The sequence below is a fragment of the Tasmannia lanceolata genome, unplaced genomic scaffold (assembly GCF_043159265.1).
Source record: "Tasmannia lanceolata isolate RefF3 unplaced genomic scaffold, GAP_Taslan_0.1 ptg000021l, whole genome shotgun sequence".
Classification (NCBI taxonomy): Eukaryota; Viridiplantae; Streptophyta; class Magnoliopsida; order Canellales; family Winteraceae; genus Tasmannia; species Tasmannia lanceolata.
Genome location: NW_027518698.1, coordinates 9,717,624 through 9,744,713, shown reverse-complemented (window position 1 = coordinate 9,744,713; position 27,090 = coordinate 9,717,624). Strand labels below are relative to the sequence as shown.

Here is a 27,090-nt window from a genome sequence, read left to right as displayed (position 1 = left end):
GGGATATCTAGGGAACATTTTTCAATAGATATTGCAACACGTCAAAGTCATTTTGTACACAAGTTTAAGCATATAGATTTTGAATATTTTTAAAAAGATATTCATCAATTAAGCTCATATACATATAGATACATGAGAATCAATCAAAGATAAGCTCATGGTATATCTAATACATTTTTCAAAAGATTTTTAAATTAAAACACATACCCCTAGATCTAAGATAAGCAAGATATATTCATGTTGGGGGTTTTGGAACCCAAACCATGTTGGGGGTTTTGGAACCCAAACCATGTTGGTTCCACCCAAGTCCTTGTGTTGATAGAAATAATTCATCAAGTTTCTCTCATACACTCACACAACAAGCATTAATATGACATATTTTAACATTGTTGATGCATTGGGAAGAGAAGAGAATTATTCTCCAGAAGACATCTACCCTTCTTACTCTTAAATCGAGGAAACATGATATTCAAGAATTCACTAAGCTAAGAAGCTCAGACTTAACCTCCTAAGGTTAAATGTCTCAAAGCACGGCTACATCTCCAACACTCTCCAAACGAGTAAGCAAAGGAAAGAAGCAAGTATTCAAGCTTCACACAAAAGATCTCCGACAGGCTTCCTAAAGCTCAGACAATAACAAATGATGATGACGATTCCTCTAAGTGTTGAAGTTCGGCCAAGTAACTCTGGAATCTCCAAGAAGCTTAGACACATCAAAGACGGGCTCCATGGTTCTGAGCTTCGTATCGCCGAGCTTTAGTAAGCTTGGCTGAGCATACACAAGTCACCTCATCAAAGGTCAGTACTGAAAGATCTTAAAGACCTCCAAAACCTAGAGCTACTTCCTCGACATGAAAACGGCTCAAGTGGGGCAATATGTTAGGGGTAAAATCTGCTCCCCGTTTGGATGTTTGACACGTAGCGCTGTGCCAAGATAAGAAACCGAACTTCTCTTAGGAAAAAGGGCAAGGAGGATTCTCCATCTACAACTTAGCAACATTTCCAATTGGAAAGAGCCGCACAAAGAAAGTCCTACACGAACATGGAAAGTCTCCCACAAGGTAGATAGAATTAGATGGAAACCCTATCCCACGAGGAAATCGGGCATTCACCAAGATAAACATGGAAACCCATTCCATGGGAAAGTCTTCCAATAAGGAAAGACTCTAAGAAAGGTAAGCTTCCTAAACTATTAAGGACTCTAAATCTATAAAAGGGACCCCCACACTCAAAGGTACGCATCTTCTTCCACCCCCTTAAACATGCTCAATCTCTCTTTCTCCATGAATTAGTCTTGCTCAGATACTGTTGATGCCGATTTTTGACTCCAGCGTCAAAGGGTGTCACCGGAGTCCACACTCTGGGGCTCTTCTAAAGTTGTTATCTTTGGGAACAAGCCATCCAAAATATTCAAGTTCATTTACACCGTCCGGCGAAGATTCAGGTACGGATTTTGGCATCATCAGCAACGAGGAATTTTTTTTCCATGGTAAGGGTGGGTGGGAGAGGAAGAGACCTGAGAGAGACCGTGGGAGGTGAGAAAATACTTAAAAATAAGGAATAAAAAAACTCCATTCAAAATATGATTTATTTTCCTCTTGTTTTGAACCACTTCTCACCTTCTCTTCATTTGTATACGGTGCAAGTTCGTATAGTTCAATATTTTTTAAAAAGTACTATTGGCCCACACCATAAGATGATCCAAACCGTCCATTTGATGGGCCACAACGTAAATAAAGTTGTCCCCAAAATATCATTTCCATAGGAAGATCAATTTGCAGTTCCTTCATAGATCAGAGGGCTAGGACCATCCTATGGAAATGATATTTTAGGCACAACCTATTTATGACCGGAGGGCTAGGATCATCGTATGGAAATGATATTTTGGTCACAACCTATTATGTTGTGGTCCATCAAATGGACAGCTTGGATCATCCTATAGTATGGGCCATAGGGGGTGAAAACCTAACAGACATGGGGCCCAAAGGTCATCTTATTGGAAGAAAACCTAATATTTGTCGTGAGGTCAGTTCTAAATCCTGCTCAAAGCCCAACTACGGCCGTTTTACATTTGGGAGTGGGGAATCGAGAATAGCACCTATTGGTAATAAAATCTCTCATTTTTCAGCCATTTTTCCGACTGAAAAATGAAAGTCAAAGGAATGAATTAGTGGAAAGAGCAATTCTCACTCTCTATTCCCATAAACCAAACACGCCCTAACTTTCCTCTACAAAATAAATAAATAAGGGATTTGCTTGGGACCATTGCATAAGGCATTTCTCAGAAGGACTGTTGCATGAAAGTGCAGCTACCTCAGATGAATTAAATGAATAGGACAAAATCTGTTGAAAAGTGAGCCTATGTGGCATTGTGGCTGCTCTCTCATTGAACAGCCCTTGTGCGAAATGCCTTATATGTTGCTCCCTAGCAAATCTCCAAAAATAAACTATTAAAATGAGCAGCGCTTGGATATTCCGATCAAGATGCATCCAACGGAGAAGATCACGTCCAGTAGGTTCCAAAGGTAATCTTTAGCTAGAAAACCTAAAAGTCGTCCTAAGGTCAGTTCTAACTTCTAAGTCCTGCTCCATGTCCCTCTCTAGAAAATGAAATCATCCCCTCCTTTTCGAATCGCCCTTTCCGTCCTTTCCCGCTTTTTCCCAACCACTCTTATCCCCATTTCTCCTCGTCTCCCGTTTCACACTTCACTCCCTCTTACCAAAAACAACCACAAAAATCTCTCATTCTTCTTCTCCTCCATCTCTTCTTCTTCAATGTCAAACTCCTCCCAACCTTTCTCTTCTTCTTTTTCAATGGAGAAACAGTTCGAGGATTTCCGTGTCCAGCTGGACGAATCCGGACGCGTCCGCGAACGGATCCGGTCTGTCACAATGGAGATGGAGTCCGCCAGTCGTCTCATGCAATCCAGCCTCCTCCTCGTTCATCAATCTCTTCCTGTTCCAGGTGAACCAAACCCTAGATCCTTTTTTTTTAAAGAAACAAAACCCTAGATTTTCCCCTTCCTATCAGTCTTATGCTTCGAGAGAGCGTGGATTTCAGATGAATGGATGTTGTTCATGTTGTTTCATCTCTTTTAGCTGTTTTGCTTTGATTTTTGCTGATTATTTTTGTACATGAACACGGATTAGGGTTTAATTCTTTTTTCTTTCCTTTTTTTTGTTATAGAGATTTTAGAGAAGTCTAGACTTCAGATTACCTAGATCCTTATCCTCTTTTTTCTTTCTATCGCTCTTATGCTTCGAAAGTGCGTAGATTTCAGCTGAATGGATGTTATTCATGTTTTTTCACCACTTTTTGGCTGTTTTGCTTTGATTTTTGCCGATTATTTTTGTACATGAGCAAGGATTAGCTTTCAATATGTTCAAGTATAAATGTTTAGATAACACCAACTCTAACAGCTTAAGCTTTTGGAGTGATTGGTTGTTTCTCATGGTATCAGAGCTATTGCCTCACGGCAGGTCATATATTAAAAAACCCAACAACTCCTTGATATTAAAAATCCGTGTATTGCCATAAATATCTCCAATATTTTCAAAATATAGAAATTTGATTGCGATATTTTGATTAAACAACAAAATTCTGAAATAATCTCAAGAATTTAAAAAGTATAACGATAGTTTCATTTTCGGCTATAATATCACGATATTTTATTTTTTTCTTAATTTATATATATTTTTAAATAATTTTACTTTATCGCTTTTCCTGATATAAACCCAAAAAAAGTAGTGTATCCCGAGATTTTCCATTGCTGAGAAATTCCCAAGAACGATATTTGTGACATGTTGGCAACCCAAAAGTCTTGAAATATAAATGATTAAATAACACCAACTCTAACAGCTTAAGCTTTTGGATTTGTTGGTTGTTTCACATAAATTTCTTTTTTTTTTGTTTTGTTTTAGAGGTTCTAGAGAAGGCTAGAGTTCAGATTACCGCGCTAAGGGAGCTTTTCGGGCGACTTGCTGAAATTCTTCGCGAATGCCCCGGGCAGTATTATAGGTACCCACGTTGTCTTACTCTCAGATAGCTGTTGGGGATTATTGTCATTGTATTCCCTTTCTGTATTGTAGTAGCTGTTATGCCGTTTATCATTGTTTGTTTGTTTGTTTTTATTTATTTTTGGTTTTTTAGGTATAATGGAGATTGGAGGAGTGAGACACAGACAGTGGTATCATTGCTTGCGTTTCTGCATTGGTTAGAAACAGGGAATCTTCTCATGCATACCGAAGCGGAAGATAAACTCGGATGTGAGTTCCAGTTTTAGTTGTTATTATTATAGTTATTTAATTAGACCCTGATTGTTTTGGATTTTGAGAACCGGCTGTGAGTCCAAATCAAAACCTATTATTGGACTCCAATATTGGAGTGAAGGTGGTTGTTGAAATTAATTTTCTTTTGGATTGGTGGAAAAAAAATTGAGAAAGGAAAGATGCATTGAAAACTCAATTCACCTTGAAGCTTGAAGGGTAGTAGGAGGATGAACTTTATATTGCCAACTTGAGTTCATTGCCACAAAGTATCTTCAATAATTTTGAACGTCTCTTTAAAGTATCATTCTTCAAAAATCTTTTCGGGTATAAATTTCATTTTTTGTTTTGTTTGCAGAAAAAACATAAAAACAGAACAAATGACTTTTTATTTGCACAAAAGAAATCGTTCAAGAGCAAAAACAATAAATATAATATGAAATGAAGAGAGGAGAAAGAGAATTTGTGACGAAGAGGAAGAAATCTGCTTTCCATTATTCGACCAATGTGTTGATTAGATGTGTTTGTTCCAATGAAATCGTCAAATGCTTATCTTTTAGTTGATGATGTAATAATTACTTTCTTTTATTTTGTGCTCTTTCTTCATAGCATTTCTATGCTACTTTTTTGTTAATTTTTTGTTTGTAAGTAGGAAAGTGGTATGTTTCTTTGCTTGGAACAAGACATGTGAAAAGTTGTTATCTTTTGACAATGTAGTGGATGCTTCGGAGTTTGGTCTTGACATTGAAGATTATCTTATTGGTGAGTGACCAATTCTATTTTATGTTCTTTGTTAATGTATATGTTTTCTGATTGAATTCTTGAGAGAAAACCTTTGCATGTAAAAGTCCTAAAAAAGTTTGCTTCTTTGCCATGTGATAGTGTCAATTATATATATATGAGGAAAAGGATTGTACGCTCGAGCGTACCAAGCTTATGGTACGCTCGAGTGCCCAATCACATGGGTCCCACATTTTTTGTGGTGATCCAAAGCATTCATTTGCAAGGCCCTATCATAGATAGGGTGTGTACCAAAAATCAGCTCCATTGAATCATCCTAACCCCTCCAAAAGTGGAGGGCAAAAGTGGGCAGATTTGTGGACAAACAGTGTCTGTCCATTTTGACCTCCACAAATGGATGAGTTAGGATGATCCTATGGAGCTGATTTTTGGTACACACCCCATCTATGTAAGGGCCTTTCAAATGAATGCTTTGGATCATCCTAACAAAGTGGGCCCACATGTGATTGGGCACTTGAGCGTACCATAAGCTTGGTACACTCGAGCGTACAATCCTTTTCCTCTATATATATATATATACATACATATATATATGTATGTGTATATATGTGTATATATGTATATATATATATGTGTGTATATATATATGTGTATATATATGTACATATATATATGTACACACACACACATACATATATATATGTACATATATACACACACACACACACACACACACACACACACATATATATATAGGAATGATAGATACAAGGGAGCCCTTGCATAAAGAGCCGCAAAAGGGCTTGTGATTGGATCCAAGTCATCAAATGTAACTGATTTTTCTTTTTCAACCAATTTTAAAATGTAACTGAAAATGACGTGCATCCATGAATAGCCCTTTTGCCGCTCTTTATGCAAGCGTGTGTGCGTGTGTGTGTGTATGAGGACATATAGATACAAGGGAGCCCTTTGCATAAAAAGCTGCAAAAGGGCTCGTGATTGGATCCACGTCATCAAATGTAACTGATTTTTCTTTTTCAACCAATTTTAAAATGTAACTGAAAATGACGTGAATCCAATGAATAGCCCTTTTGCCGCTCTTTATGCAAGGGCTCCCTTGTATCTATCATTGCTCTCTCTCTCTCTCTATATATATATATATAAATATATAGCAGAAGAGAAAATAGAGAATTATTTGAATTTCTCCCAAAATTCTAATAGAATTACACATCACTATTTTTGACTTTTTTTAACAAAGGCACCCATTCAACCCACATATTTTCAATCCTACCCCCTCCTTTATGCTTTTTAACAAAGGCACCCATTAAAGCCGCATAATTTCAATCCTATCCCCCTCCTTTATGCTTTTTTCATAAAAAAAGTGGACAAAGTCATGGTGGCGTTTTTGTTTTTGCAAACATTACGGATTGGGTGCATATGTTACATAATACTACGGATTTTTGTTAACATATTACATAATACTACGGATTTAGGACACCTTTCAAAATATTGACGAATTCCGGGCACCTAAGAGGAACAACATATGATGGAAACCTCTATAGATTGGAGGGCTAGGATCAGCCTATGGAAATGATTTTACGGGCACAACCTATGTCTGTTGTGTTCCATCACATGGACGGTTTGGATCAACCTATGATGTGGTCCGTACAGTTCTTTGTCGACTCGTGCATCACACGAGGTTTTTTACTAGTGTGTGTGTGTATATATATTGAATGATTGCAAAAAATTAGTAAAAGAGAAAAATAAAACAACCCAAAATGATCATTGGTATATAACAAAAAAGATCACAACACGGTGCAAGTTGCACAAAGGATGCCTAAAAAGGTTACAAATATCTAAAAATAGTAGTTTCTCAGTTAGCTCAATTGCGAGCGTGCACAAGGCTCATGCTGAAATTTAAAACTTCTTCTATAGCATTCGTAAAATGCCAAGACTTAAATTGGATCCACTTAAACGATGTTGAGTGAATCACCCTCTACTATCACAGGCTTCGAACAAGATGCTCTCAAGAGCTTTATTCCACACATCGACACCAATACCTCAACTTCCGATGAATCCATTATTCCTTCAGAGTCTAAGAATGCCAATTTGACAATTCATTCATGGTTTCAAATTTCATTAACCATGATAATCCCTAGATTTAAAATGCTAGATCTGTCAAAGATCAGCTTTAGCTGACCCTAGGGCAGTGATTTCCACCTAGGATTTGAACCATCACAATCAAGACTGGATTCGTGGTAAGCGTTCCATTGATTGGAGATCTGACAAAGATACATCAAGGAAAATTGTTGAATAAGCAGTGCACTAAAGCACACTGGTGAAAGCCATGCTTCTTAATCTTGCTATGGATTTCACCCTTCCTTTGAAGACTCTGCAACTGCTTCCAATCCACATCAGAGCAGTAAGAGTTAGAAGCAGGAATCTTCCCTCGGGGTGCTGCTCCCGACTCGGAACCTCTGTTCGGCGCTCCTTAGGAAGGAGCTTCTAGGGAGCGAGATCCCGAAGAGAAGGAAACTGCTCCCAACCCGCTCCTATTACTCCATTTGTAATCCCCTCACCAACTTACTTGCATCAAACTCCTCCAACTGTTCGAAGCATATCTTTAAAACTCCCCCTTGGCCGTGTTCCGGGTTGCACTGCATCTGCATTGCACCGCATCCGCATTCCACATTTTGCCCTACAGTCAATAAAAACTCCTTAACATTCCCTTATATAAGACATTCCCTTATATAAGGAACACACAAACTAGCTAAAGGATATATGGCATACCAAAATACCAATTACTAACACTCCCCCTCAATTTTGGATGGAGACATTTTAGACTTGTAGTTCTAACCCAATGCCTTAGTGAAACATCAACCAATATTTATTTCAGTGAACACTTGGAGTGTAAATCAATCCTTGTCCTCCATCTTTGGCATCTTTCGCGCGAGTTGGGTATGTAGTGCCATCTCGAAGATCTCTTTGAGGCCGGGTGATGCGAAACAAGAGGAGAACAAGGAGAAAGGGAAAGAGGGTAAGGGAAAAGAAGGAAGAAAAGAAGTGAAGAAGAAGGAAGAGGGAAGAAATTTTGTAATCTATATTATTCCAAAAACTACAAACTCCAATAGATGAGGCCCTCATATATATAGGCAATGGAAATAAAATAAAATCCCTAAAAGTCAATCATGCTACTTAGTGGACAAATATGCCACTTATTACACCCCATGGCCTACTATCCCCATCACTATGTTATTGTATATAAACAATAATTTTCTACTGAGTTTGCATTGAGAAGACTGTCTGGACTTGTGTTTCTGCTCAGTGAATAACAAGGTTGAAGGCGCTACAATTTTTTTTGAATGGTAGTTGATTGTATTAATAGGATAAATGAGGATCGAGCCTTGTGACTGGGATGGCCAATACAAAGAAAGAAAGAACAAAGAACGCTACAAGCGATAAAAAACCACCCTCAAGGAGGGAGAAAATAAAAATAAAAAACTCCAAAGCAGCCTTATCTACTCTGTCTCTAGCAAACCGATCTTCTAACATGATGAAATGTAATCAATGAGCCTCTGTTACGGTCAACAATCTCATCCATCTAATGATCAAACCTCAAAGGAGAGAGTTAGGGGTGCAACTCAGGTCGCGTTGGATTGGGTTGAAGCCAACCCTAGCCCAACCCTAGTTAGCATTCCCTCAACCCTAACCCTACCCAACCTGAGCCTCAGGTTGAGGATGGTCAACTCTATTCCAACCAGCCTCTAAATCTCTCAACCCTAACCCAACCCATCTTACCTTGAGTTGGGTTGGTTTCAGGTTCACCTTGGGCAAAACAGAAAAATACAAGAAAAAAACATAACCCAAAGAAAACAATGATAAAATTAGAGGACGGAGGTTGGATCGGGTTGCATAGGCCTCAACCCTACCCCAACCCGAAATTAAATTGGGTTGGGCTTTTCACAACTCAACCCGAGGAAATGCCAACCCAACCCGAGCCAAAATCGGGTTGAACCCGTCAGGTTCGGGTGAGCCCGACCCAAGTTGCACCCCCAGAGAGAGTCGCCTCCCACCACAACCTTATCTAGGTTATGCGACTCCAATTTCCTTATTCTTTGTTGAACCGCCTGCATCTCCGTCTCATTGGATTCTGCGACACTGATGGGGCCTGAGAAGGCCCATATGGTTGAGCCACCGTCATATCTAAGAATTCTCCCCATACTTGACGGTCTTGGATTTCCTAGACTAGAGCCATCAAAGTTAAACTTCTATAGTCCAGGCTCAGGAGGACACCAATCCTGAGAGATAGCTGATCTTTGCTCACCTCCCCAACAAATCTCTCTTCATCGCCACAGGTCGAAAGCGAATACAAACATGAAAGGGGGAAGGATTTGCACCCATGCAATCGTTAATGCTAGGATCTTTATAGAGATGAAGTTGGGGCTTTTTACAATTCCCCCGAGTACTCTACTCATCCATCGACATGTCAAAAGCTGAAGGCCCTACAATTTTAAAGCAACATGGCGCGAAGTGCTGTTCTACAATGATTTCATGGACTGTTCATATCAGCAACCTCTGGAACAATTTCTAGAACCCCAAAGCTGCTCAAAACTGTGTTTCTTGATGATCGGAAGCTGCCTCAAACCGAGTTGCTGTTTCAGAATGCACTACGAACTGCTCGGGCAGCAACTAACTATCCAAACTCCAAGGTACCACAAGGAAAATATTTCAGCAAACCTCAAATTCCATTTTGCAGCTCAGAACTGAATTCTGTTCTGTGCACGAGCCCAACAACGTTCAGGAGTCAAATTCTGCTCAGATTTGTACATTTCTATGGCCAGACCGCTAAATTGGATCTGCTGCTCAGATTGGTAACCCAAATTGCACCTGCATAGAAAGTGAGTTTGCTGTCCAAAAGCTGAAACACAATCAACTCAACAAAATCCAGCAAAAAATTTCGAACTTCAGGCCTCGTATATGAAAAACAAATGGGAAGTAGCATTCGGAGAGGAAGATCAATAGCAAACAATGGAAAGAAACTCCAAGCAAATGAAATGAAGCAGAAAGACAGGAAAATTGATGCAATAGAATGAAAATGATGAAAATATGATGATTAACGAAGAAGGAAAATGAGGAAATTTTGCTGGAATCTATGGAGGAATTCTAAAATTTCTTTTGAGACTTGTTTTCAATGTTAAAAACGACCAACATGCAGTGGATTCAAGAAGGAAGGCAATAGAAATCGAAGGGGAAGAAAAATGAAACTGGCGACGAAAAATCGGAATTAATGAACCACACAGTGAAACAGTTGGTTAAGATTCTATATAGGAATTACAAAATCCCTTTAAGAGGTGGTTTCAATGAGGAAAACGACACGAAATTTGAACTGTTATTTGAATTTGGGGAAGAAAACTCAAGAGAAAGAGATGCAAAATTGGGAAAATCGTGCAATGTTACCATTTCCATTGCAATTCTGACATGAATCGCCAGAATACATTGATTCTGGACGAAAACTACAAGAAGCAACTCAAAATTTGTGGGAAATGGTAGCATTTGGGATACATTTTGGAAATTGTGAAGAATTTGAAGAAAATTTGGGTGAAAATCTTGGAGACTCCAAATTCGAAAGCGATTTGAGAATTTTCAAAGGAATTCAACACAAATGATGGAAAAGCAATCAATATTTTCGCCCAAAATAGCAATCAAATGCAAATTGCACAATCAAGGAGGAGATCAAACAAAATTCGAAGCTTCAGATCGTGGAGAAATGAGAATTTCTTCCAAATCTAGCTCTGATACCAAATTTGATGTAGATCTTTGAGGATCTAATCAAGAGAAGCAATCCGAGATCAAAATGTAGCCAAGAACAATGAATGGATTGCAAATTCTGCTAAAAACAGTCCTAAAACCATTAAGTTAATGGAAATTGCAGAAAATGTTGAAAATGTGCTGAAAATGCTGGAAAACACTAAATGATGAGCAAGAACAGAAGTGTATTGAATCTTTATTGAATTTTGATGAAAAGAAACAGTAACAGAAAACTTAGCTCAATTGCAACTACAATTTCAGATCAAAAAGTGGAAGGCCTTCTTTGAGCAGGATCTCCCTTCTAACATCAGTCAAAACTCTCTTTTACAATGGCTTTATCTCTCCCCAAGCTAGTTATAAGCTCTTCAATTCAAATCTCAGCAAATAGTCCCTCCAAAATTCAAAAAGGGCTATTTTAATGGGGCCCAAGCCTAGACTCATTACAAGAATACCCTCAGTCCCCCACTACATCTCTCAATCACATGAATGCCCTCATATCAAAGGAATACACATACACCCATACTACAAGAGAAAATTACAAATGAAACCACTATTAATGCCTTATTACAACTATAACCCCACTTCCCAACTATTTCCTTCACTTCCTTTCACCTCTTGCTAGAAGCCTCAATCCTGGTCCTCATCAGAATGGCATGGCTTTTCTATAACTATTTTTATCATTCATTATTTGTTGAATTGCGTTACTCGCTATTCATTGGTGTTTCTATGAATTGACAACTGTTTCTCTGTTGGGGTAAAACAAGATCATGCCCGTTTTAACTGTATAACTGATTTTTTTGTATATTGATTTTTCCTTATGTTTAGATATGCTGATGTAGAAGCCTTTTTCTGTTTTGTAGGATTGTGTTTCATGTCCAATGACTTGGTAAGAACTATTTTTTTATTCTTCCTATAATAAAGATTCTTGTTCTGTCGTTATAAGTATAAAAAAGCTTCTTGTTTTGTAGTTATAAGTTGTACATACATTGACTTTCCTTCGTCATGAACTCATAACATCCCATGTTTTAGAATTCCTCCAGACATGTGGCACTCTATTTATATTTTCCCAACATAGAAACCCTTTAGGTACTTTTTTTGTGTTCCCACAATTTAGAGTTGTTAGAATGGAGAATGGATAAGAGAAGAGAGGAAGAAGAGTGATGAGGGAGAAGATGGTGAGATTGTCCACTAAGGAGCTCTCCCATGTAATGATGTATGTATAGAGCCCAAAATAGGGCAACATAGTACAAAGACTACAATACTAATCACTTATACACGTAATGACCCAAATGCCCTTACACTTTTCAACACTCCCCCTCAAGCTGGAGTGTATATACTATAGAACTCCGGCTTGCTATAAAGAAAACTACAACCAACAACTCAGAAAGACCATATAACAAAAAAGGTACAATAAGCTCATACACACAGCCAGCTTGGTATAACACTCCTCCTCAAGCTGGTGTGGTGCATGGTTTTAAATTTCAACCGAAATCCGAAATTTTGGATTTCGGTGGAGACCGACACTGAAATGTCACTTTTCCGAAACAGTACATTATTTCGGCCGAAATTTCGAAAGTTTTTTCCAAAATTTCACACAGAATACTAGTTTTTTTTTTAAAATTTTAATATTATACCAAAATTTCGGTAATTTCGGCCGAAATTTAATATTCAATAAAATAATCTTTTCGTTCTAGTACCGGATTTCGACCGAAATTTTGAAATTTCAGGGTCCGAAACCGGTACCGAAACCGAAATTTCAAACCATGGTGTGGTGAATATATAATGAAATACATAACAAAAAAGAGAGGATAGCAACGGCCACAATGAATAGAATGTCAAGCTCATTGACTACCAAAGATAACAGTTTCCTCCGAATCAGCACGATGGCGAGAGCAATCACAACATGGCCGCCCCCTGAATCAAAGCACGACTTATAAATCCGCATACCAACGAGCAATGGAGGCGCCTCAACAGGAAACAACAACAATCCTTGAACAAAATAAGCACCCCAAAGGTGCGCACACGAGTAATGACGGAGCACCACAAGTAGATATCAGTTGAACAACACATCGCCATGAGAGGAACTACCAACCAACCAACGACGATCAACCAACTAACATGGTGATATAAAGATTAGCCCACTACAACAACTAAATAACGACGGCCACACAACATGTCGCCTGGAAGAAGCGACAACAAGGCCGAAAGCAACGCTAACGACCGGGCATACGGCCCCAAGAACAACAAGGCCGAGAGTAACGCTAAAGACCGGCATATAGCCCCAACAACGACAAGGCCGAAAGCAATGCTAACGACCTGGCATATAGTCCCAACAAAGTGGATTGCAATGCAAACCACTACAACCACAACAAAGGCGTAAACCTAAGCCTAGCAACTACACTCACTATATAGAACCATCAACAACATGACTCGCAAAGCGAGTCCACCAACAACTAACCACAACAACCAACAACAAACCAACCAACGATGATCACAAATCGACCACAACTAACCAACCAACAAACCAACAACTAAATAACAACCTCTATGATTTCAACCACGATCAATCCAATCGACAAACCAACTATAAAGGCACAAAAGCAACCAACCAACAATGAATACACACCAACAACCAACCAAACAACCCTTGTCCACCAACAAACCAACAACCAAACAACCAACTAAAAAACTACCAACAAAGACCACAACAAGACAACAAGAAGAAAACACCAAAAAAGATAACACCAACAAATACATACTAACACAACTACATGATAACACTCCCCCTCAAGTTGAAGACCGAATGCCTTCAACTTGCAACGAGAAAAAAGGGACTTTCAAGGCACGACACCTCTCTTAGAAATTTTATCAAACACTTGCTGTGCATCTTTGACATCAATACAATTTTTCATAGAAAACTATGGAGAGAACAAGACAACTACAAAAGAAGGATGCAAAGCATTCCATCCATGGAACTACAAGTCAAGGAAAGAACAAGACAACAACAAAACAAGGATGCAAAGCACTCCATCCATGGAACTACATGAGGGCTACAACACTCCCCCTCAAGTTTAGGCCGAAGGCCTTCAACTTGCAACGAAAAGACAACCTTCGACACACAATATTCCTCTTGGACATTTTAACAAACACTTGGCGTGCACCTTTCAGATTAACACAAACGCCAAAAGAAACAACGAAAAACAATGAATATAGAGGGATAGAACAAGAATTGGGTTGGAGTAGAAGGGGGATGAGACTCAAAACATGAAAGAAAGAAAGAAAGAAAGGATTTAAACCATAAAGACAGGGTAAAGAAACTAGAAAGAACTCAACAAGGAGATTTAGGGATTGAGAACTAAAAAGGAGAAAGATATTTATGGATTTGGGACAAAAGAAAGAACAAGAAAGGAGCTTATGAATGGAAAAAAGAAAAGAAAAGAATAGATAAAAGGGGAATCTTCCTTTTTTTTTTTCTCTTTTTTATTTTGTGGGAAATGGATGGAGCTATAAATGTTATTTATAAGAGGGGTTTGGGATTTAGAGGTTCACAAGGTTCGGGTTTGAAGGTATGGAGTTAGGGATTAGAGAGGAGAAGCCCAAAAAAATGAGTTTGGGTTTTGGGTTTTACGGCAAATGAGATGAGAATGGTTTAGGGTTTGGCGAATGACGAGACGAGATGAGGGAGAGCTGGCAGCGAGAGAAATGAAGATGGAAACTTGAAACTCTTCTTCTTTCTTCCCTAACGATCTTGCTCTGATACCATGTTAGAATGGAGAATGGATAGGAGAAGAGAGAAAGAAGAAGAGTAAGGGAGAAGATGGTGAGATTCTCCACTAGGAGCTCTCCCATGTAATGATTTATATATAGAGCCCAAAATAGGGCAACATAGTACAATGACTACAATACCCCTCACTTATACACATAATGGCCCAAATGCCCTTACACTTTTCAACAAGAGTGAAATGACAAATTTCAGGGATGCCATTATAAATTGAAGGTCTATGTAAATAAAACTTGAACTACGGTGGTTCAAAATTCAAATTACTGTTTTTTCATGTGTAATCAAACAATGGAAATTTTGGAAACGTTTTTCTTTCCCAAACTTTTCCTGAAAATTCCTACAATCCAAACAAACCCGTGAATAAAGAATTTGTCCAATTACAAGTTTCATCTCCTGCCAGAGAGGACTTTCTGTGTAATTACCCTATGTTGCATATTCAGTCAAATAAGAAAAACACATATGCTCTTGAATTCTTTTTATAGTATATGAGTGTGTAAAATTTTCCATGGTTGTATTTGAGCATTAACATGGAAGATAGTATGATCTGAACACCCCTTGCTGAGTGGCTGACCTGCATTTTAATCTCGATCGAGAAAATTGCATGTTCAGCTGCCCATCTCTATGTTCCCGATGTATGCATTCATTCCAAAATGTGAGCTCGGCAAAACTAATTATCCAATCTTTACTGTTGATTTTGCACTTGACGTATTAAAATCACTCATCACTTCTTTATGCCTTCTTTACTTTAGTTCTTGGGGAGCTAGTTCTGGTTTAAAAAATTGCGTATGTTCGTTCCTACATCTCAAATTTTCCCAAGAGAGAAGCTTGAATAACATCTCGAGAAAAAACTTGAAACTTGAAAACCCTACTTTTGCTTGCTCGAATAATCAAAGTTATATACATGCATTACCACAAATATATTTTGTGTTTGTGCGCATACATCCATTTTTTTCTCTTTTGTTCTACACTCGTCTCCTTTTTCTATCCTTTTTATTCTCCTACCTTAACAAGATTTTTAGAGAAATGCTAGAAATTTCTTTTCTTCCCTTCTCTGTACTTGCCATTCACTACTGATTTGAAGACTCGGCATCCTTTGCCATCACTCTTTTTCTTTGTTGGCTTAGTTTTATGAAGTGACTGGTGATTCCTTTCTTGTGTTGGTTGCCCGTGGTGTGATTGGTGACTTGTGATTATATGAGGATAGTGCGTTTACGGTTGCCTCCATTGGTTCTTCCACTGTGGTGATACAAAACATACAGATGACATCCTTCAAGTTAGATGGATTGAATTATCCTTCATGGAGAATAGCTGTTGAAACCTTTCTTCTTGCCTGAGGAAAGGTTGAGTATACTGAAACTTGAAAGTGACCCCCAATAGTGAGGATAAGTTGTATGGGAAGTCGAGGCAGGAAAATGCAGTGATCAAGAGTCTTCTTTGGAACAGTATGCAACCCAAGGTTGTTGTATCTCCAATCATCCAAAGATATTTGGAAGCGAGCTAAAACCTTGTATTCAAGAGTGAACAACTTGACTAGGATTTGTGATCTGTGCTCTGAACTTATGAATTTAAGCGTGGAGACAAGCCGATTTCAAAATTTTACTCTCAACATGTGACTGTGTGAGCAGCTTGATATGTGTATGCCATTCACTTCTGATGCCACTGTCTTGGCCAAGCGTAAGAAGGATTTGTGTGTGGTACAGTTTCTGGATGCCTTGGGGCTAGAGTTTCTCGCTATATATCAGCAGATCGTTGGTTTAGGGTCTCTTCCCTCTCTTGAGGAGGTGTTCTCTTGAGTACATTAGTCTATGCGAGTTCAGGGTGCAAGTGAGCCTTCTGTTGAGCTATCGACCCTAGCTGCTCAGTTGGGCGGTGATTGCAGTGGTCGTTTTAGTCGGTCTGCCTGTGGTAGAGGTCATCGTGGGCGTGGAGGTGGCTGTGATTTAGGGGAGGACGTGGTACTGGTGGTCGTGGAACCCATATTTGCACTATGGAGGGTCAGTATTATTACTATTAACTGCATCCGGAGTTATGGCCTCCTCGATATGCTAATCATGCTTCGGTTGCTGCATGTAAGATCTCCTTACACTGTCCTCTGGATAAGATGATCAGGTTGATTCCTTAGTGATCCCTCGGGCTGAGTATGATGAGTTTTTGAGGTCTAAGGACAAAGGCAAGCAGCCAACTGCCACCTTAACCCAACAAGGTAGCACTTCCTCTTGTTTTCTTTCTGCTTCTGGGTCATGGCTTATTGATTCACGAGCATCCGACCATATGACCAGTAAATCTGATATACTTTCTTCCTTCCAGTCATTTTCTTCATCGCGAGTCAATAATGTTACCTTGACTAATGGGACTATCTTTCCTGTCTCGAGATTAGGTGTAGCTTCCCTTCATTCAAGCTTTTCATTATCTTCTATCCTCTGTGTACCAAAATTTCCTTTTAATTTACTTTCTGTTGGATATATCTGAATTGTTTTCTTTCTTTCATCCCTTCTTATTGTGTTTTCAAGGATCTGAAGACTGGGAGGAAGATTGGTTCCGGTCATGAGGTGAATGGCCTTTATTTGAGGAGCTCTACGAGCTGTTGATTCCTTTCTGGACCACCCTTCAATTGAGAAGCTTTGGAAGTCAGTCTTACTGGCGAATCCAGTTAGTCCATTCAGTTTGAGTCTTATGAATTGGGAAACACCATAGGGTGTCCTTTCCCTCCAGAGTAGTCAGTCGTGTCCCTTGTCCTTTTATGTTAGTTCATTATGATGTATGGGTCCCATTCAAACTCATCCTTTGTTTGATTTTGAAGTACTTTATTATTTTCGTTAATGATTATTCAAGAATGACATAATTGTTTTCAAAGAAAAATCGTTCAGAAGTTTTCTTTGCATTTCGTGCATTTCTTGTTTTTTTGTTCTGAGATTTGCAATCATCATCAATATTCAATTCGATGTTTACGTACTGATGATACTAGGGAATACTTTTTTACTTGTGATGGTTTTCAATGCTTCTTGGAGTCGTGTGGTATCTGTCATCAGTCCTCTTGTGCCTATACCTCCTAGCAAAATGGAGTAGCCGAGAGAAAACTTCGCTACCTTCTTAATATGACCCATTCTCTCATGTGTCAGATGAACGTCCCTAAGACTTATTGGAGTGATGCTGTGTTTACTGCTTGTTTTCTTAGTAATCGTCTACCTTCTTCTGTGTTGGATAATCAAACTCATTCTCAGTGCTTCACCCTTCTTGTAATCCCTTTCCTTTGCTTCTGCAAGTATTGGTTGTGTGTGTGGTTTTTGCACATGTTATCTCTTGATTTAGACAAGTTAGATCCTCGTACAGAAAAATGTGTTTTTCTTAGTTACTCACGTACACAAAAGGAAGTGTTATTGACCTGCTGATGTTACCTTTTTTGAGACTGCTTCGTACTTTTCTTACTTCAAGACTAATTTTGTTTGTGACACCGGACTACCTCTTCACATTCCTTCTTCCTCCTTGGATGTCTCACCTCAATTGCAGGCTTATACTTGTGGCCCTCATAGTATTTGGCAAACTCATCGAAATGCAGCTACCTCAGATTCACCTCCACCCGCCCAACTGCCTTCCCAGTCTCGGGTATATCTTTGGTAATCAACTTTCTACAATTCCTTTTGATTCCCTAGTTGCTTCTCGAATTCATTCACACATTGTTGCATATCCTATCTCTCATTTTGTCTCTTATGATCGTATTTCTTCTTCATATCAAACCTTTCTTTCTGTTTTGTCTTTTGTTGTTCCTAAATCTATTGCAGACGTATTAGCTCACCCAGGTTGGTGTGCTGCCATGGATGCTGAAATGAATGCTCTTCATTCCAATGGCACTTGGCAGTTGGTTCCGCTTCCATCCGGTGCTAGACCGTTGGCTGTCGATGAGTTTTCTCCATTAAATAATTTTCAGATGATACAGTTGGAATCAGTTGGTTACAAAGAGCTACACTTAGACATTTGGGGTGGATTATTCTGAGATGTTCTCTTCGACTGCGAAAATTCCGTCTGTCTGGGTTCTTATCTCTTTGGTTGTAATTGGGATTGGTCGTTGTATCAGTTGAATGTGAAGAATGTCTTTTTATATGGTGACTAGCTGAGGAAGTTTATGTGGAGCATCCTCATTGGTAATTGCTCAGGGGAAGGTGGGGTCAGCGTGCCGTCTCCATAAGGCTCTTTATGGACTGAAGCAGTCTCCTTGAGCATGGTTTCAGAGATTTAGTGAGGCTGTTATGCGTTTTGGTATGAAGCAGTGTGTTGTCGATCACTCGATGTTTAGTTCTCACTCCATTGCTGGATATATCTTCTCGATAGTGCTTGTGGATGGCATTGTCATTACTAGAAATGCAGGATAGACATACAAAAGCTGAAAGAATTTCTTTAGACAGAATTCTGCACAAAAAAAATCTACGTCGTCTTAGGTACTTTCTGGGAGTTGAGGTGGCGTATTATCGTGATGGTCTTTCCTTGTCTCAGAGGAAATATGTGATGGATATATTAGACATGATCCTTGGGAACGAAACCTACTTAGGTACCTATGGATCGTAATGTGAAGCTTTATCCAGATTAATGAGAGTTCTTGGAAGAACCAGGCAGGTATAGGAGATTAGTTGGCAAGTTGGTCTACCTGACCGTGACTCGTCCTAATATTTCCTTTGCAGTGGAAGTGGTTAGTCAGTTTATGAGTTCTCCATGTACCTCCCATTGGGGAGCACTTCTTCAAATACTTAAGTACTTGAAGAGCGCTCTTGGGAAAGGCTTGTTCTTCAGAAAACATAATCAGGTGAAGTTGGAAGGACTCACCGATGTAAACTAGGCACGGTGTTGGATAGATAGGAGGTCAACTACATGATATTGTACCTATGTTAGAGGAAACTTGGTATCTTGGCGGAGTAAGAAACAAGATGTGATAGATAGATCTAGTGCAGAGGTGGAGTATCGAGCTATGGCTTACAAGTGTGGAGAGTTGACTTGGTTTAGGTCACTTTTGTTTGAGATTGGAGTTCCTTCCTCATCTCCAGTATCCTTGTACTGTGATGATAGAGCAACCATTCATGTCGCCTCGAATCTAGTCTTCCATGAGAGGACTGAGCATATTGAAGTGGATTGTTCACCAAACTACCAAGAAAGTCAAAGTTGAGTGACATTTGTAACAAGCTGGTGTTGTATGAGATATACACTCCAGCTTGAGGGGGAGTGTTAGAAGGGTAGTTTAGTCTCTATCATTGTTTTTTTTTCTGTGTTGCATGGATTCTTTGCCCCCTTATGCCGAATCTGTGTCGACAAGTCTCCGCACCCGAATCGGACTTGGATTCGCGTGGGACACACCCGAATTCTTGTCGTAGCCGTGTCCCGCACGAATTCGACTCATTGTTGTCTCTTTTAAAATGCGAATCCTATATAATTTCCCTTAAAGTGTGTTTTCTTCTTGACTTTATCTATATAAAAGCACAAGTCGTACTCTTTTAATAAAAACCCTAGCGCCTCGACCCCCTTCCTCCTCCTTCGACTCTCTTAATAAAAACTCTGACGCCTCGACCCTCCACCCTCAAAATTTACACACACACACACATATAAATTAATTTATTATTTAAAATTTTTAAATTTTATTTTATTTAGAAATTACCGAATCCGAATCCTACTTTTTGGGGTTTGCCGAATCTGACACCTCAAATCTATGTCGGGTCCCGACACGAATCCGAATCCATGCAGCACAATTTTTTTTCCAATGGTATTAGTCTTTATCATTGTTTAACGCTATATATATATATATATATATATATATATATATAAGAATAGAGTTCCTGAGGGTGCCCTCATATAAGCTTATATGAGGTGGCTCTCACAAAACATAAGGGGCCCACATTGTTAGGATGATCCGAAGCATTCATTTGAAAGGCCCCATCATAGATAGGTTGTGTACAAAAAATCAGCTCCATTGGATCATCCTAACCCCTCCAAAAGTGGGGGCGAAAATGGGCAGATTTGTGCACAAAACGTGTCTATCCATTTTTGCCCCCACTTTTGGAGGGGTTAGGATGATCCAATGGAGCTGATTTTTTGTACACACCCTATCTATGATGGGGCCTTTGAAATGAATGCTTCGGATCATCCTAACAATGTGGGTCCCTTATGTTTTGTGAGAGCCACCTCATATAAGCTATATGAGGGCACCCTTAGGAACTCTATTCTCATATATATATATATCTATTTATATATATATATATATATATATATATATATATAGAGAGAGAGAGAGAGAGAGAGAGAGAGAGAGAGAGAGAGAGCGAGAAGGTTTCCTACACACTTGTGTTGATAAGTTATCTACACACTAGCTTAAAATACAGTGGGGCCCACATTGTTTGGGTGATCCAAACCATTCATTTGAAAGGCCCTCACATAGATAGGGTGTCCACAAAAAATCAGATCCATAGGATCATCCTAACCATTCGAATTGTGGTGGCAAAAACTGGACTAATTTGTGAAGGTTTATACACTTCCATTTTACCTTCACAAATCGTAGGGTTAGGATGATCCTATGGATCTGTTTTTTTGTGGACACCCTATCTATGTGAGGGCCTTTCAAATGAATGGTTTGGATCACCCAAACAATGTGGGCCCCCACTGTATTTTAAGCTAGTGTGTAGATAACTTATCTATATATAAGAGAACGGTTCCTACACACATGTGTAGATAAGTTATCTACACACTAGCTTAAAATACAGTGGGGGCCCACATTGTTTGGGTGATCCAAACCATTCATTTGAAAGGCCCTCACATAGATAGGGTGTCCACAAAAAATCAGATCCATAGGATCATCCTAACCATTCGAACTTTGGAGGCAAAAAATGAACTAATTTGTGAAGGTTTAAAGACATCCATTTTACCTCCACAAATCGTAGGGTTGGGATGATCCTATGGATCTGATTTTTTGTAGACACCCTATCTATGTGAGGGCCTTTAAAATGGATGGTTTGGATCACCCAAACAATGTGGGCCCCCACTGTATTTTAAGCTAGTGTGTAGAGAACTCTCTACACATATGTGTAGGAACCGTTTTCTCATATATATATATATATATAGAGAGAGAGAGAGAGAGAGAGAGAGAGAGAGAGAGAGAGAGAGAGAGAGAGAGAGAGAAAACGGTTCCTACACATATGTGTAGATAAGTTATCTACACACTAGCTTAAAATACAGTGGGGGCCACATTATTTGGGTGATCCAAACCATTCATTTTTAAGGCCCTCACATAGATAGGGTGTCCACAAAAAATCAGATCCATAGGATCATCCTAACCATTCGAACTGTGGAGGCAAAAAATGGACTAATTTGTGAAGGTTTAAAGACATCCATTTTACCTCCACAAATCGTAGGGTTGGGATGATCCTATGGATCTGATTTTTTGTAGACACCCTATCTATGTGAGGGTCTTTAAAATGAATGGCTTGGATCACCCAAACAATGTGGGCCTCCACTGTATTTTAAGCTAGTGTGTAGAGAACTATCTACACATATGTGTAGGAACTGTTTTCTCATATATATATATATATATATATATATATATATATATATATACACACATAGCAGAAGAGAAAAGGTTTGAATTTTCTGAATTATTTGAAAACGCTGTAGAATTAACACGTCGACGGTAATTTCGAATCAATCTTTTCTATCGTTTTCGTTTTTATAGGTATTTGCTAGCCACCTTCTCCAAAGGCTACTTCTCCCCCATCCTTTGCAATTGTATGTGTTCAGAGATTTGTCTTATTAGACGTGGTGAAAACTGTACGGAAATACTATTTCTTGAAAGGTGGCTAGCAATAATAATTACCGAAAGAAGCTACTAATAATAATCATTAGGTACTAAAGTTTTGGAGGAAAATTACGGACAAAGTGCTTGAAATTCGCAAAATTACGGAAAAAAGTACCGAAACGGGTACCTTTATATGACAATTACGGAAAAAACTACAAAGAAGAGGTATAGAAATGACAATTACGAAAAACCTACTTTTCCTGAATAATTTTTTGAGGATATTACGAATTCGAGACACCTTTAAAAATATTTACGAATTCGGGGCACCTTAAGAGGAACAACATATTATGGAAACCTCTATAGATTGGAGGGCTAGGATCAGCCTATGGAAATGATTTTACGGGGACAACCTATTGATGTTGTGTTTCATGACATGGACGGTTTTGATCAACCTATGATGTGGTCTGTACAGTTCTTTGTCGGCCCGTGCATCGCACGGGGATTTTTAATATAATATATATATATATATACCTTTCCCATGCCATTTCTCACTTTATTCTCATTTTCCACTTGCACTCTTTAAAAAGGGATTATTTGTTGCATTGTTTCCCATTTTCATTTCTCAAGCATTCAATTATGATCAATCCCAACAAAATCAGATTGAATATTTCATCAGAAATAATCAAATCTCCAGACAAACTATCTGGAGTGATTTTTGTCACAATTGAATTTCCCACTCAGGGTTGGTTATTCCCTTAAAATAATCAAATCCTGCATAACATGTCCTGTCCACTGATACAAAATGACATCATAATGTTTGCTAATGTTTACTTGATACTCTGGGTTGAAGAGAAATGGACCGCTGTTTGTCTAGGAATTTCGTGGCGACTATTCTTGAGATCAGTCCCTTATAAACTTGAAATGTCAGTGGAAGTCCAATAATCTTTGCATTCTGTGTTAGATTAATGCCCAAGTTTTAGTATTGTCATCTGATTGGACCTTCATTACCATTCAAAAAAAAAATTGATTGGACCTTCATTTTTGGTTCAAATGCATATGCTTCTAGGTATTCATTTATGGGCAAGAGTTCTTTGATTATTACAAATTGGTTTATTTAATTAGAAAATAGAATGTTGGCTATTGACATTGTTGTAATGATCTTCCAGCCCAGATATGTGGTGAACCAAGTGACGGCAGGGGACTATGATTGTCCAAGGAAGGTGTTGAAGTTCTTAACAGATCTCCATGCTGCCTTCCGGATGCTTAATCTCCGAAATGACTTCTTGCGTAAGAAGTTTGATGGTAGGCTTTTTCTCCGCCACTTAATGATTCTATACTGTACATGGCATCTCTTCCTAAGATGGCTAAGTAGTCGGCTTTTTTTTTTTTTTTTGGTTGAAAACTCTTACAGGTACTACTTAACATAAAATAAATTTAAAAATTGCAAGAAAGTATAAGGATGTGAGGTTATTGTGGCACTGGCAACTATAATTCAACAGGTTTCCTCAGTCCATTTAACTTAATACCAGGGGGTCCTTTAACGTATTATTTAAAATGCACGTATCAGAGGTTGCAAATAATTTTAACCTTATCCTCGTTAATGAGGTTGGGCCTGTAGCTCATTGGGATCATAATTGTCAGAGGGGGAAGCGAGTACGAGAAGCAATGCAGGAAGCGGAAGTGGGAAGCGAGGGGTTTAGAAAAGAGAAAAAATGCAGAAAGCGAAAGGCTCTAAAGAAAGCAAAGAGGAGACACGTGGGAAGCGTCATTGAAAATCAATATGAAACATGAAAAACCTCATTGGAAGCGAAAAACAATTGTATAGAAAGAGTAGGGTTATAATAGGTTAAGGAGGAAGGGTTAATGTTGGTAAGGATTACAAGTTGTAAAGAAGATTTTGATTGAAAAAAATTACAAGTTTTAGGGATTTATAGTTCCGCATGTTTTATTCATGTAGATTTAATAATGTTAACATTTAGGGGAAAAAACAGATAACATAAGTTTCATTTGAAACTTAAGATAAGTTTTTATGTTTTAAACACAATCCTTCGACATTATCAAAGGAGAAAATAAACTTTTAGGAAAAAAATATTCACCTAAATAAGAAGTGTACTCTTAATTAAGGGGAAACACTAGGAAGCATGTGGGAAGCACACTTCCCCTAAATTTTGGAAGCAAGAACAACTTAGCTTTCAAACTGAGCTTCCCATCCAACTAGAAAGTTTCTGGTAATATCTCTTAGTCTAAATGCCTGTTTTATCCCTTGGCCTTTATGTTATTGGTTAAAATGATGAGATCTACACGACCACATGCTAGTACAGATGAATTGGCGAAGATGGGTGTTGACAGACCGATCATGGCTATTTCTTTTTCTTGTAGTAATCGTGTTGGAAATTTGTGGTTTACCATCCTATACTGTGTTTTTAACCTTATATTGGGTGGTGGGGGTCTGATGTTATCATCATGGGGACCGCTTGTCCCCTATTTGTAAATCGCACCTTTTTACATGAATAAAATTCTGTTAACTTTCAAAAAAAAAAAAAAAATGCCTTCACCCCATACTGTCAGACCTTTTTTTTGGTTGGTAAGCTGGGATCGAACCTGCGACCTCAGGGTTGAGAAACAAAGCCTCAAGTTCTCAACCAATGAGCTACAGGCCCAACCCTGTCAGACCTATCACCAAGTTCCGTTTTTGAAGGATGATTTTTCTTTCATTGGTAGATATTAAGAATCCTGTTACTATGGCCCGTGATTAGGTCACATGGATACGCTTGTCATTAGTATGATTTTTAGTTTATGAATCCTTTTTCTTTTTTTGGTTCCTGGCAGGGATGAAGTATGACTTGAGAAGAGTTGAAGAAGTTTACTATGATGTTAAGATACGAGGCTTGTCACCTGGGGAATCAAAGCCGGACCAAACAACCCAGGACTAACAGGTAAAATAGTTAATATGCTACCTTGTCAGCCCAAGCCCTCTACATTTTAAGCCACAAATTTGTTTGTTTCCTTTTTTTACTGAAATTTCATCATGTTTCAGCTACCATGTCACCCCAAGCCCTTGGCATTTTAAGCCTCAAATTTGTATTATTTGATATTTTACTAAAATCTCATCACGTTTCAGACTTGAATGATGTTTATACACTTAGTTCTTTTAGTTATATCATCATGCCATTTGTATCAGATTAATGAGGATCAAGGTTCAATTAGAGGACTTGGTGTAAGACCTTACTGAGTCAAACGTGGACTAGGTTATGACAGTGATGTATGAATTTCCTGAGTTGGCTTACTGTAAGTTATCTCAGTAGCTCTACTGTGTACCATGCGAACACTAAGTGTTCCATGTTCAAGCTAATATTATAAATAGTTCTTTTGAACTTGAACCGTGTCAACCAGGTCTTGTGGTTTCTTCGAGTTTTGAGCGGAAGCCATGTCTGTGGGTAACATATCTTAGATTCCAATAAAGCCGACTTCTACTGAAAGTGTCTTGAGTCAACTTTTCTTTTCTTGGCATAGGATATCCATATCATTTTTGTTGAGTATCTAGGGATATGATGTCCTCTCTCTCTCTCTCTCTCAGCATTTCCACCCACCTTTATTTGTCTTTTCCTGAAAATGCCTCTATTTTTTAGGGAAAAACAAATAAGAAGGTATGGAAATGCCATTTTTAGTTAAGAGACAAATAGGAGGGGTAGAAATACTGAAAAAATTTGTGCGTTTTTTTTCCTGCAACAGTGTTTATCTTGCTGAAATCGGCGGTCGATTTCAAGCAGAGATTTGTTGTAGGATTGCGAAATTGTGAGGTGCATAACCAATACGCCAATTGCCCTAGGACTGATGGAACACATTAGGCTAAGCCCTGTAAACCTGTCTCGTACTAGGTTAGGTCTTACCTAGACACATACTTGGCAGGCCATCAGTTAGGGCCATAACATTCCATGATGCTTCCGCATCCGCCGTCCTTAGCGGCCCACTCTGTGGCGGGTTTCACTCTAGCCTTCTCCATGGGTCGGCCCTTCCGTGGAGGGCTTGTCCGTAGTAATTTCACTCTGACGGCTTTCACTGTAGCTTTTTTTACCAAGTGACCCTTTCAAGGTAGTCCTCATCATAGGCCGTCCCTCCTGTGACCCGAACACTTGACATGGTGGTTGCTCTGATACCAAATGTTAGGTATCTAACCAATATGCCAAAAGCCTCAGGACTAATGGAACATGTTACGCTAAGCCACTAAAACCGTCCCACCTAATCCCATACCTACGTAGGTGACCAGTTAGGAGGACCTTAACAGAAATTAAGGATCTTCCCTTTTTTCTCTTGAGATATATCTGTTCGATTTGGTCTAAATTCTTCTCTTAATGTGATATTTCAATAAAAGCAATTGGTTTTTGTAGTTCATTTACTTTTGTGAAGTGCATTGGAGGTTATTAAAGTGTTTTTTACGTTGTAGGTGCTCTGAAACATTGCTTTCTAGCGAAACTTTTTGGGTGGAGAAAAAGGTGCATCTGTTTGGCGGCGAAGCTGAGCTTGGAGTCAAGTGCTCGTGGAGGGAGGCCATGATAGAGGGGTTACACAATAGAGATCTTACCCTCTCTTTTTCCAGATTTTGTAAGTGTTCTAAAGTTTAACAGGGTGGGATTGATTTAAGGATGCTGAGCATGGAGTCGGGCTCGGGCTTCTTCTGCTGATGTCTGGATTAAATCTTATTACTTATATTTGGGTTTTGATTTCTCTA

At 38.8% G+C, this 27,090-nt stretch overlaps 1 protein-coding gene across 1 annotated transcript; it reads left to right on the top strand.

The window, feature by feature from the left end:
- Positions 1-2,567: 2,567 nt before the first annotated feature.
- LOC143855544 (uncharacterized) lies at positions 2,568-27,090 on the top strand. The gene is made up of 8 exons (XM_077365695.1): positions 2,568-2,965; positions 3,922-4,018; positions 4,151-4,266; positions 4,984-5,028; positions 11,676-11,701; positions 23,528-23,663; positions 25,191-25,297; positions 26,806-27,090. Exons 1-7 carry the CDS (start codon positions 2,608-2,610, stop codon positions 25,292-25,294), a joined length of 882 nt encoding a protein of 293 aa, XP_077221810.1. The 5' UTR covers positions 2,568-2,607; the 3' UTR covers positions 25,295-25,297; positions 26,806-27,090.